The sequence below is a fragment of the Myotis brandtii genome, unplaced genomic scaffold, assembly GCF_000412655.1.
Source record: "Myotis brandtii unplaced genomic scaffold, ASM41265v1 scaffold1423, whole genome shotgun sequence".
In the NCBI taxonomy this organism is placed as follows: domain Eukaryota; kingdom Metazoa; phylum Chordata; class Mammalia; order Chiroptera; family Vespertilionidae; genus Myotis; species Myotis brandtii.
The window spans coordinates 402,698-416,709 of NW_005355087.1; the positions used below are offsets into that span (position 1 = coordinate 402,698).

Genomic DNA, 14,012 nt, shown 5'->3' on the forward strand with positions numbered 1-14,012 from the left:
TTGCCTCCAATCTCTTCTCTTAAACCACCCTATTGTGTATACACTTCAGCTGCATAATTCTTCCTAAAGGATAATCTCATAATATCAATAATACAGTGTCCCACAATCTTTGTTGTTTTATTGAACACTAACTAAGGTCTACACGTGAGAGCATTTACTCTGCCAGCAGCTTTCCTGCTGCACTTCCCGTCAGACTGGATTGTCCGTCCTTTCTGCCAGAAGTTGCTGCTGGTGGCCCTTAGACTGGATTTGGCCTGCAGGCATGTTTTGTTTGGTTTCCAACTTAAAAAAAATTTAATCTGAATCGATGCTTTAAAATCAAAGGAATTTTCTTCAGAGTTAAAGTCTCAAAGTACAGGGAACTGTGAAAGCTTCAGAAAAGATGGGAATTTGGGTAAAGGGAGGGAATCAGACAAGACTTAAATTCTTACCTATTTAAGTTCTCAGTACATCTTTTACCCACCTTTAAAACAAATATATATATATATGGGGCCAGGCACATAATTTGGGTAGGAGGGAATCAGACAAGACTTAAATTCTTACCTATTTAAGTTCTCAGTACATCTTTTACCCACCTTTAAAACAAATATATTATATAGCCGCGAGCCTGGCTTCTGCCTGCATTGAGTGTCTGCCCCCTGGTGGTCAGTGCACATCATAGCGACCCGTCATTCTGCCGTTCGGTCAATTTGCATATTACCCTTTATTATATAGGATATACATATATTTACTGATTTTAGAGAGGAAGAGAGAGATAGAAACATCAATGATGAGAGAGAATCATTGATCCGCTGCTTCCTGCACGTCCCACACTGGGGATCGAGCCCGCAACCCGGGCATGTGCCCTGATCTGGAATCGAACCGTGACCTCCTGGTTCATAGGTCGACACTTAACCACTGAGCCACGCAGGCCAGCTACTCTCCTTCCAGAGGTTAATCATGACCATAGATTTTTATGCAGATAAATGGTCCATGAAAATTTCTTTTTCTATAATAGGCAGAAGTAAAGCAGGATTTAGAGAGGAGAATTTAAAAACTGTTTGACAGAATGGAATGACCATCACTGAAAAAGGTGGAGAACCACTGACGTAGAATACAGCCTCTGAATCCAGGAAATGATGCAGTAGTCAGTTGCAATAGAAGCTCTAAGCATTTAATGTGGTTGGCTCATGTTGAAAGTTGACCACGTGCTAAGTTAGTTATGTGTGTGGGTATCAGTGTACTGTGGCTTTTCCCCAGCCTCCCTTCCCTTTTGATGTAAGCATACAAATGAATTTTTAGAGATAATTATTTTGCATCTCTTTAACCTGAAATAACTTTAGAACTTGGTAATCCTCATCGTCCTACTTACAAATGTACATCAGGGGGGAACGGTTATCTCAGTTTCTGTAGAAAAATTGCACTACCTATCCCCCTGGCTGACTCCAGAAGATGCAGCGATCTTCTGGATCAGAGGTAGACTACTCACATTAACCATATAAGGCTTAGTGTGTACCAGCCACTATTCTAGGTGTTTTTTCTTTTTTCTTTTCATGAACACTGGCCAGTGGATTTAGAACACAGTGCTTTCCAACTCTTTTCATGGCAGGCATATGTATTGCATAATAATATTTATATGGGACACTGGGATAATGGGCTCAGGAGTTTGGCTGCCCAGGGGCTGAGGGGTTCTGGGTGACAGTACATGGGTGCTCTCTTCACTGTGCGCCATGCACACTGTGCTGGGAAGCTGTGTGATGGGGTATTGCAGACTTTATCTAGTCCTGATTTCTGCTGGTAGCTTTGCTTCCTGGATCGTAGGATGGCATTAAATATTTCGCTAATCATCAGTGTTCTGTTTCGTGGTCTACAGAAGGGCACTGTTACTCTCCAGCTGCTCCCCTTCCGGCGGTTAAGAGCCGCTTGGAGAAAGTTCACACACGTGTGTCTGACAAGTTTCCAATCACTCTGACCCTTCTGAGCCTCTCTGGCTTGACCGGTCTCTGCTGCTTCTAAATCTCTGTCTTTGAAACACAGCTAGGAAGTCCCGTAGGGCGGTCAGTTTTACAAGTGCACTCAATAGGAAGGGCCTGTATAAGAGGTGAAGAGAGGAGTGCATTCCACAAGGTCTTCGCTGAGGGGATGACTTGGGTCTCTTCTCTCGATGCTCCTTCTCCACCAAATAACTTTCTGTGAACATTTAATGCGGAGCTCGATGCCCTCGGGGCTCCGAGGGGAAGCGAGGGTGCTGTATGTTCTTTGCACGTTCCTGAAAAGATCCTGGTTGGGATCCTGGCTTAGCTTGCTTCTAAATGCCAGGGTTGCAGTCGACTCTGCTCTTCCCTCTCACACCTTATTCCTTTCCCCTACTCTCAGACAGACTTAAATATACAAGTTTAAAAATACTTAAAGTAAATATAAAACTTTCCTCTTACTTGCATTTAAATAAGGTATATTTCCTTCACTCCTTCTACGCTTTTGAACTGTGATGTGCTGGTGGAAGAAAAAACAAAAAGGACTGAATCCTGGAATTCATGAGTTCCAGGTTTCAGTCCCGGAACTGCCACTTACCATCTAAGTGAGCAAGTTTATTTCATTTCTACGCCTTTGTGATAAGAGGGGAGTGAAGATACCTGTCCCAGTCCCCTCTCAGAGCTGATTTTGAAAAATCAAAGGGAATCTAATGTATGAAAATAATTATGTAAGCTCCAAAAGCAATTTGTTACTGTATTAAAAGTGGCAGCAAGTCCTTGTAAGAATTTAAATACTGAGCGTTGGTGAGTATGGCTCTGGTGATGACAAAATTGACCCGCCCTCCCCTCTGTATTCCCTTCCTCACCCTGCAGAGTAACCTGATGCACTACCTGGGCCTGAGCCATCACCTGCTCGCACTGAATTTTATCATCGGTTCTTTTGGCAAGAAAAGCGCATGGTCATCTGCTCAGGTGAACGTGACCGACACTGACTTTGACGGCGTGGAAGTCAGAGTGTTTGAAGGCCCTGCAAAGCCAGGAGAGCCACTGAAACGCAGCGTTGTTTATATCCACGGGGGAGGCTGGGCCTTGGCAAGCGCAAGTATGTCCTGGTCCTCTTAAGTTTCTTTGGGGTTGTGGTTGGCCCTGGGAGAGAGGTGTGTGTGTAATTGAGTTTGACTTTCTTATTGGGTAAAGAGAGGGGGACCATTTGACTTGGTCCCTGTGGGCAGTCCCAGTTGCCCCTATTATCCTAGCAGAAGTATTAGTGGTGTGTCCTTTTCATGCTTGAAAGTGTCCTGGTTTCGATGATTATACCCTACATCAGTGATGGCGAACCTATGACACGTGTGTCAGAGGTGACACGCGAACTCATTTTTTTGGTTGATTTTTCTTTGTTAAATGGCATTTAAATATATAAAATAAATATCAAAAATATAAGTCTTTGTTTTACTATGGTTGCAAATATCAAAAAATTTCTATATGTGACACGGCACCAGAGTTAAGTTAGGGTTTTTCAAAATGCTGACACGCCGAGCTCAAAAGGTTCGCCATCACTGCCCTACATAAAGGTTTTTGCCTATTTGCTTATTTGTTTGTTAATTAAGGTAGACTGTTTTGAAAGTATTTCCTGGGACCTAAATCATAGACTAACTTATTACAAAGTGCTGGCAATAGCGTTCTGCACCCAAATAAGGTGGGATTTCATTGTGTTTTGAGGACCCCTTTTCTATGAAATAGAACAGGTGTTCCCGAATGCACATGTTAACTCATCTACATTTCATCTGCTTATGAAACCAAGGGTGGAAATACAAAAGTGTGCCACCGTGCAAAGGAAGTGCTCTTACAGAGTTCAAGAATGGTCTCTTTAGGGTAGAATTTCTTTCATGAGCAGAACGGGATCAAAATGGCACGCTGCCAGGTGGAGCAGCGGGCAGAATGCAAACCGGGGAGGAAGTGAGGGCCTTATCGCCACCTGCGATTTTCATGGAGCTACTTCCTCATCTTCAACCTGGAGCTTTGGCATCTGGTTCTCGTTTGCTTGCTTGTTTTGTTTTAATAACATATTTTTTTTATGAGGGAAAGGCCGAAAGTATAGCTCTTTATAGCAATCCCATTTCGTTTAACTCCATATTCATAATTTTTTAATTGTTGATTTGTTGACGTTTTCAAGAGATGTTTACTGAGCAGGTGGGTTTGCCTAGGACTGAGAGGTTTCCTGAAGGGCAGGGCTTCCGGTACAAAAACTCAAACAGTTGCATGCAAACCTGTACCTGTGCTCACTCTACTATGTGCTAGGTGGTGGGATATAAAAAATAATAAAACAGAATCTTTTTCCTAGAAAAGAATGAGTCTGTACCATGGAGCACTTGCCAGGTGAGACATACACTGGAGGCCGGGAATGGTGTAGATTATAAGAGCCAACCTGGCCTTTTCCGTATTAATTTTGACTGATCACTACTGTCAGAGGAAGCATCAGGCTGAGGGAGGTGTCTAGATGGTTATGTTGTTATTTAACTTCTAATTCTAAGACTGCCTTGGAAAGCCTATGGATAAGGTGATATTTTGGCTTTTTGTTGACACAGTATGCTCTTAATATATTGGGAGAACAGCTAAGGGATTGATTTTTTGCATAATAAAATTGCTGCTGTCACGGCAAATCTTTGGATTCTCTTTCTAAGAACTGCTAAGAGTTCTTAAAATTTTAGTTTGTTATGTGTTGATTTAAACAAAATACCACATTCTTCAAATTGGTGATTTTCCTGAATTACATAAAATGCGGGTGTTAAAAGAGAAAATTTTTATGGTTCTCAGGAGAAAACTGCTTATTGGCTGTGATTTTTGGAAAGACATACATTTGAAGAGCTGCAAAATGAATTTGGTGCATTTCATAGAGTCCATTATGAAACAAATGTCTAGTTAGTTAAAAGCACATTCAAAGGCAATCTGATATAGATTTCCTGTTATTATATAGCAACTTCATTTTATCAGAAACTGATTTAAATTCTGCATTTGTATACGTAACTGTATTAAGGAGATATATGGTCACATTTGCTTTTTATTGTTAATAACTTCAGCCCAAGTCTAAAAGGGTTTCACAATTAGCAGAATTGAAGAATAGACAGTATTAAATAACTTGTTTAATAGTGATTGCTCCTTTGTTTCCTTTAGAAATCAGATATTATGATGAACTGTGTACAGCAATGGCTGAGGAGTTGAATGCTGTCATTGTCTCCATTGAGTAAGTAATTAATACTAGTCATAGAAAAAAATTTTAAGAAAGGATCCTAGATAACTGTACAGTTACTTTAATTTAAAAGTGATAAAATAAAGTCTAAAAATAAAGGCCCAGAGAGGTGAGGTGATTTTCCCAAGGTTACACAAAATGATTTCAGATATAACTTAGAATTTCTCTCTTTATAATGCCTCAACTTATTTATTTTTTTTTATTTTAGTTTTGGAAACTTCTGGAAAATGAATTAATTAAAATTGAGTGGTATATACAGTCAGTTATCTATAGCATATAAGCTTGATTACTGCTTTTTTATTGATTTCAGAAAGGAAGCAAGAGGGGGAGAGAGAGAGAGAGAGATAGAAACATCAATGATGAGAGAGAATCATTGATTGGTTGACTCCTGCACACCCTACACTGGGGATCGAGCCTGCAACCTGGACATGTGCACTGACCGGGAATAGAACCGTGACCTCCTGGTTCATAGGGATTTCAGAAAGGAAGCAAGAGGGGGAGAGAGAGAGAGAGAGATAGAAACATCAATGATGAGAGAGAATCATTGATTGGTTGCCTCCTGCACACCCTACACTGGGGATCGAGCTGGCAACCTGGACATGTGCCTTGACCGGGAGTAGAACCGTGACCTCCTGGTTCATAGGTCGACGCTCAACCATTGAGCCACTCTGGTTGGGCTGATTACTGCTTTTTTAAAAACTAAAAACCAATCAGCATTTTGAGAAAATCTGTCCTGCAACCATGAGTTGTAAAAGTGATTCTCCCGGACTCAGGTTCTGTAAGTCAGACCTTGTGAACAGTGATGAGTTCAACGAATCTTCGTCGGTGTAGTTATTATTGTCATTATTAGTAGTGATATTAGTATCGATCTTTTGAGTTGCTCCTACCAGTTATACATTAGCCATCTTTCTGGGAAACTAAGCAGAATGTGAGTGTTTATACCAGATGTGGGGATAGTGATAATTCAAAACCATGGTACCCGTTCATGGTACCTGTTCTGTGGCGGACCTGGTGCAGGTGCTGTTGCACACCCGTCTCTCCTCCTTGCCATCTCATGTCATCCTTTCAGCTAGGCCTTCCCTGACACCCCCATTTAAAATTGCAACCCTTCATTTATATAGATTTCTAGTCAACGTGGGCTCATCTATAGTAATAGAAGAAAGAACAGTGGTGGCTTGGGGACAGATTGGGGAAGCGGGTGGTGGAAGGGATAGATTACAAAGGGACAGGAGGAAACTTGGAAGGGTGATGGCTATGTTTATTATCTTCATTGTGGTGGTGGTTTCCAGGGTGTATACATATGTAAAAATCTATCAAGTTGTCCATTTTAAATGTGTGTACTTTATTTTATGTCAACTATACCCCCAAAGAGCTGTAAAAACACTTAAAAATGTAAACTGATAGTAAGTAAAAATATTAATAAACAATGAAAATTTCAGATGCAGACACAACTCTACCTACCAGTTCTTCCCCCTCCATTCACAGATAGAACCGCATTCCAAAAATAAAAAAAAAGAAATTACAACCCACTTTAACTCTGCTTTATTTTTCTCCAAAACTGTCATCAGCATCTGACAGATCATAAACTTATTAGGTATTCATTGTACTGAATGGAAACGGACAATGTACGTTTCATTAAGGCAGAGGTTTGGGAGATTTTTTGCCTCTTTTGTTCATTGCCTGGAAACATTCTTGGCAGATAGTGGGCATTCAATAAATATTTGTGGGATGAATGAATAGACTCTTGCTTAATCCTCATATAAATCATCCAAGAGAAGTATTTTGATATTTTCCTCACAGATGAAGAAATTGATGCCGGAGAAGTTAAGTAACCTGCGGGAGGTCCCACAGCTCGCTAGTCGCAGGGCTGGAGTGGGGAACTGAGCCAGGCCAAACCGTTCCGAGGCCCGGCAGCAGGCCAGTCCTGGAGGAAGCTGGTGATGGCCAGTAACAGTGTGACAGTGTTACGACACCATCAGCCACTCTCCATGCCCTGAGCTTACCCAGCTCCCCTAGTCCTTCTACCTCTTTCTGCCAGCAGATTTCCCTCCTTGCCCCCAACCCAGATCAGAGACCTCAGAGAATCCTTTCTTCTGCAGCCCGTGGAAGGGCTGGTCTCCCGAGTCCTGTGGGCAGCCCTGACCCTGTGCACAGAAGCCGTGGAGCCACCTGGAGTGGTGCTGTGGCTGCTTCCTCAGCAGAGTGGCCTCTCAGGGAGGCCTCCCAGGTCACTCCAGGGACCTCGGGGAAGTGTGGTAATGCAGGAACCTTCACTTAAGTGATGATGTCATCTGGCCCAGGCAGCAGGCCAGAGGAAACCAGGGCTGTGTAAGCTGCTGAGCCTCAGTACGGAGCGAGGTCCCACAGCTCGGTGCTGGGGAACCAGCCTCGGAGCCCCTTCTGGGGTTTCCTGTGTAGCCCCAGCTCCTCAAAGGCCTGGGGGAAGGAGGAAAGTTGGCCCTGCTTTCCTTGGCACCATGAGGATTCTCCACCCAGGCCTCACCCTCCAGGGCTTCCATATAAGCAGTTGGCAGCATGCCTGCGTTCTTCCGACACGCCCTTCCCCACCTGTCAGCATCTGGTTTAAGTAAAACAGGTGTTCTCAGGCTTATCATCAAACACACAAGGATGGATGAGATGTTTTTGAAGAATATTTTTTTTTTTAAGAACTAAAACATGGAGGGACCACTTCCATTTTTTACTTTCCGTAGGGCCTAATGTAGCTTCCATAAGTTTTTTCAGCTGGGAGGCATGCAGCTGTGGGCCATTATCATTACTCACAACTGCGTGACCTCAGGCAAGTCATTTAACCTCACGTGCAAAGTGGGGTTAGGATTCTTTTGTGTGTGTCGCAAATGTGAGCTGCTGGGACAGAAATCATGCCTTCTTTCCTTTGGGTCCCCATCACCCAGCACAAGGCTTAGCACATGTATGTGAGGCAAATATACTTTGAGTTGAGTTGTCAGGAGAATCAGTTTGGACAATTGAGATAGAAGGGCTTCGGATACCCAAAGGTGCTAGACCAGGGGTGGGCAAACTTTTTGACTCGAGGGCCACAATGGGTTCTTAAACTGGACCGGAGGGCCGGAACAAAAGCGTGAATGGAGTGTTTGTGTGAACTAATATAAATTCAAAGTAAACATCATTAAAAAAAAGGGTTCGGTTTTTTTTTTTTTAGTTTTATTCATTCCAAACGGGCCGGATCCGGCCCGGGGGCCGTAGTTTGCCCACAGCTGCTTTAGACTATGGTTGTTTTGGTGTCACACAGTATATAGGATTAGATAACAAAACAATGTAATCTACAGTGTTGGACAAGTAAGGATGTGCCTTAACAGATCTGCTCCTAAAAGCACTTGCTAAAAATGAACACCTTCATAACTGTAATGTTGCTACTGTTATGAATCGTAATGTAAATATCTCATATGCAGGATGGTCTTAGGTGACCCCTGTGAAAGGGTCGTTCGACCGCCAAAGGCGTCACAACCCACAGGTTGAGAACCTCTGGTCTGGAGGATTAGTGCTGTAGCCCACAGAATGGAAAGGCCCAACTGACAAATTTATTTACCAACACGTGTTTGGAACTCTCAGCACTTTCCTTCGCAGAAATGATGAGCTAAGATGCTTAGGCTCCAGGCCGACCAGCCCACAAAGAGCTGTATAACCTATGCTCTAGTTGAGGGATAGCCAATATCATATGATCATGATGTTTCTCTTGGAAAGTATCATCTGACTTGAAAACATATTTCCTCTCACTGCTATATCTTTCCTCTTTCTTTTATCCCATACATATCTATTGAATCCGTATTATGTGCCAGTTACTAGGTTAAATTCTGGTGGTATACAATGTGAGTAAGACAGCCATCATTTCTGCCCTCATGAATCTAGGGGAGAAAATAAAATCTAGGTGAGAAAATAAACCTTGAACAAGTCATGCTAAGTGTGATAAGTGATGTGAAGTAGAAGGTAGGTAGTAATGGCGGAATCTAATAGGTAAGATCTTACCCCAGTTTGAAGGGTCAGAAAAGGTGTGATAAAGTCATCTCGGAATCGAGGTCCTATGGACAAGTAGAACCTAGTTAGACAAAGTGAGTTGGCCCTGGAGGTCCAAAGTGGTGTCATGAGAGGGCTTGGGAGGAAGGGGAGGAGGCAGAGGGCATTTAGGGAATAAAACATGAGAGAAGACAGATAGAGGGACTCACACTTCTGACGACGATGACTAAGGAAAAGAAGAATTAAAGGTGGGTGATCCTGAGAGTCTTGGGGAAGACGTGGGCCCCGGCTTTCCGGGAATCCCACCTTCCCCAGCAGGAATGCTGTCTGGAGATAGCTGCTCCCTTATCTTCGAGGCCCACGGGAGTGGTGGTGGGTCACAGCTTCCTTCACTTGGGGTGAGGCCTGGGGGAAGGTTTGCTCTGAGGAAGCTGGTAGGCAAGGGTTGGGGGCCGCGCTGACCATGGGATCCCCTCACATGAGGAGAGCAGCAGGAGTTGGAACTGCCCTGTTCATATTGCTGGCACTGGCTCAGAGTTCTGGGGACTGAGCCAGCAACGGAGATGTAGATAAAGGCCTCAAGGTATAAAAACAGGCTGTGCCTTCTACTCAGTAGCTTCCACAACACTCCACTATTTTACATATCCATTGCCCAATACGTGTTCGTTAAATAAATGAAACAGTTTATCTTTTAAACTTATAATACCAAGGATACATGGATGTAGCCTCACTTATCTGATGTAGGAAGGTCCTATTTTATATTCATAAACTTATTTTCACAACATTCACTGCAGTTTAGCTAGAATATGGTATCTTTCTTAAGAAATGGTATCTATTTACCTATAGTTTATATAATCAGACACAATACCAGAACCATGAAAAATGAGGGAAAAGGAAGATTTAACTTTTTTTTAAAAGATAAAATGTAAGCTAACACAGTTAGCATATTGTTAAATTCTATTTAATGCATTTTATTTAATCCTATGAGTTCTGTTAAGTTCTGGAAAGCACTTGTGTTGCTTTCTTGGATGAGGAAAACAGTTTCAAGTTGTGTTTTGCTTTCAATGAAATCTTTACTACACTCGTAAACTCCCCTCTGTAGATGACGATTTCTTCCCATTCCGTCAGATGTCAGGTGGCAGTAATAGAACCATAAAAAAAAAAAAAAAAAGGGAAAAGGTTTATTGGAAGAAATAGGTCCTTCTAGTCTCTTCACTATCATTAACTTGGTGAATCCCCTTTTTAGACATTTCACTAAAGCCTTTTGGCTTTGTTTTCTACTATCAAAAATCCACCGGTTTCTCTTTTGTGGTTTTGTGTGTTTTTTTTAGAATTTCTGGGGGAGGGGAGGAGGAGACTGGAGCTTTACAAAAAGCCTGCGCTGCGGCTACAGAGCACCTGGGACTGCAAACCACAGGGAGGCTGGGAGCCTGGTTAACCCACGCCTGAACCCTAGAGCTATGTTTAGCTTCTGAAATGACAGAGAAAGGAGGCCAGAAGGACCAGGCACCAAACCTGCTTAGACTTCCGTAGCTACCTGGGGGCGTGCTCTGGCTGCCTGTTTACCTTTGAGGGGAAAGGGGGTGTGTGTGGGGAGGTTTGCATCTGAATGGGAGGAGGCAGTTAGATAAAGGCGGAGAGTCTGGGGAGCTCCCTGCTGTGTAGGGAGATAGGACTCCAGAAGTCTTGGTTGGTGAAGGGAGCATCAGAGAGTCCCATCCTGGGCATGGATCACAGTTCTGGTGCCGCATCCTGACGGGTCAGTTCTTGTGGATGCGATTCTTACCCAGTCAGCCGAGCCTTTGCTAACCTCAGCTCTCCTTTTGCCGAATGACCGTACGTACATCAAAGCTCTATCCAGGGGCCAGTTTTGAGAGGAGAACCAGAAAGGAGGACGCTTCCCCAATCTTCATGCACTAACCACATTTTAAGAAGAAAAGATAAATGATCAAGCATTCCCAGTGCTCCCACATGTGCAATGTTAGTGTAGGTTCTTGTAATGCAGTGGTTCTCAACCTTCCTAATGCCGCGACCCTTTAATACAGTTCCTCATGTTGTGATGACCCCCAACCATAAAATTATTTTCGTTGCTACTTCATAACTGTAATTTTGCTACTGTTATGAATCATAATGTAAATATCTGATATGCAGGATGTATTTTCATTGTTACAAATTGAACATAATTAAAGCATAGTGATTAATCACAAAAACAATATGTAATTATATATGTGTTTTCCGATGGTCTTAGGCGACCCCCAAAGGGGTCGTGACCCACAGGTTGAGAACCGCTGTTTTAATGGAAAGGAAGCTTTTCTCTGTTAGGGGAATGGACTTCCTCTGGAGATGTCTCTCACAGAGAGCACAATACGGATGCAATTATTGATCTGTTGAAGAGACCTTCTCTATGAATGAGAATAGTAACCTTTTTTAGATATATATTTTTATTGATTTCAGAGAGGAAGGGAGAAGGAGAGAGAGATAGAAACCTTAATGATGAGAGAATCATCAATAGGCTGCCTCCCGCACACCCCCTCGCCCTACTGGGGATGGAGCCTGAAACCCAGGCGTGTGTCCTGACCAGAAATTGAACCGTGAACGCTTGGTTCATAGGTCGACGCTCAATCACTGAGCCACACCGTTCAGGCGAATAGTAACCTTTTTGTATTCACAAGATGAATCTATTGAGCTCCTCCTGGGAGATAGTGAAAAGGAGGAAAAAAAGAAAAAAAAAAGGAGTGAGATTCTTATCTCACACCTGCCGGATCTCACAGGTGTATGATTTCACTCTGGAATGTCACGCGCACCTTTCACCTAACTGGCAGTCCACGAAGAGCACTCGGTGTCCTTGTCTGCCGTGGAAGGCTGTACACAGTGTTTCCAGGTGGGGTTATTGGAGGGAGAACGCGCTACAGTGTCACTAGAACAATAGTGACATTCAGGGCTTCAGCTTCCACAGGCCTGTAGCCACTTACATTTCCCTTCAACTGCGGGAACTACTGGGCTTGTGTGCAGCACCGGCTCTGACTTAAGGCGCAACCTGTCAGACTTTCTGAGCACTAGCCCATCTCCCTGCCCCTTAATAAAGTGGGTGCTGCCCGCTTCAGGTGGGTATCCATCCAGCTCTGGACGTTATCCTGACTTTCCATCTGCTTCCAGAGATGTCTGCGTTACCACCTATCCTCGGGGAGACCTATCGGGCTTCCAGGAAGGAGGGAGTTGCTTTTGGCTGGGCTCTCAGAAGGTTTCACGGAAGAAGTGGCATTATTTGAAATGAGACTTAAAGGATCAGAACATTTGATGAGGCGTTGCTGGGTGGGGGAGGGGAGGGCATCGGGGATGGAGAGAGGGATCAAAGCATTGGACCTGGCTCCGAGAAGACTCTCCATGTGGCTGGACTCAGTGGTAGTTCTGAACCTTGGCTGCACATTAGAATTGCCTGGGGGAATTTTTCTTCAAATATAGCTATGCTGGGCTCTACTCCAGATCAGATGAATTGGGATGCTTTGTAGAGGGGCTCAGTGTTTTTGTAAAGCCCCCAGGGTTATCCCACGGTGCATACGGAGTTTGAAACTGAGCTATGCATAGGATGCAGCAAGCGGAGTCCTTGGAGCTGTACCAGACGGGTAGGTGGGTTAGGAACACTCTCTGTTTTTATGTTGTTAAAGCCATATGGCTTATTACTTTTCTCACCACAGAGAGTGTTATATGTAAAAGAAGTAAATCTTTAAAATTGTATTGGGAGGAAAGAAAAGTATGTTACTAAAGACTGTCAACAGAAGAAACATCCAAACCTGCAGAGAATTTTTATAAGCGTTTATTTGAGCCAAAACTGATGGCAGTTGCCAGGAAGCAAGATATCCGATGCTCCAGAGCAGTGGTTCTCAACCTTCCTAATGCCGCGACCCTTTCCTCATGTTGTGGTGACCCCCAACCATAAAATTATTTTCATTGCTACTTCATAACTGTAATTTTGCTACTGTTATGAATTGTAATGTAAATATCTGATATGCAGGATGTATTTTCATTGTTACAAATTGAACATAATTAAAGCATAGTGATTAATCACAAAAACAATATGTAATTATATATGTGTTTTCCGATGGTCTTAGGCGACCCCTGTGAAAGGGTTGTTCAACCCCCAAAGGGGTCGCGACCCACAGGTTGAGAACCGCTGCTCCAGGGTGTTAGTTTGCAGTTTTGTTTATGCATTTGGAATTCAGGAGGAAATATAAGAAAGATGACAGGAAGGTGGGAGAAAGCAAGGCCTGGTTAGATTACAGGGTAGTTAACAAGATTATGTGCCGTCTGGAGGGTGGTTACACCTTCCAGGGGTCTCTTCTGGCATCTCAAAGGTGTGTTAACCTAGATGCACAAGAGCAATGGACTGGGCTGGCTTAAAAACTAAAGAAATTATATGCCTGGGGCATCACTACCCACCATGCCTTGCCCAGTTAGGGATTTATGATCCTATATAATAAAAGTGTAGTATGCAAACTGTTCCCTCAACTGGGAGTTCATCTGGGAGTTTGACCAGGGGGCGGGGCTGGCCGGGGGACGGGAATGAGGCCCTGGGTGGCGGTGGTGGTGGCAGGCGGCTGGGGGAAGGGAGGGAGTATCTGGCCAGCAGCCACTAGGGACCCTACCAGTGCACGAATTTCGTGCACTGGGCCTCTAGTTTATTATAACACCCCTTTTTCATCCACAAGATGTACCTTGTGCCCAGACACTGTGCTTGGTGGTTTGTTTTGAGAATATTGCAAAACCATTAAAATCATGAGAGATGTTCTAGGGTTTCAGAAATCTACACTTTAAAATATATATAT

At 43.5% G+C, this 14,012-nt stretch overlaps 1 protein-coding gene across 1 annotated transcript in view; it reads left to right on the top strand.

Moving 5' to 3' along the window:
* The window catches only part of NCEH1 (neutral cholesterol ester hydrolase 1), a 66,474-nt gene that overhangs the window by 41,044 nt on the left and 11,418 nt on the right, over window positions 1-14,012 (top strand). The window contains 2 exon segments of the mRNA XM_005860870.2: window positions 2,826-3,054; window positions 5,124-5,193. Coding sequence (XP_005860932.1) covers window positions 2,826-3,054; window positions 5,124-5,193 — 299 coding nt within the window.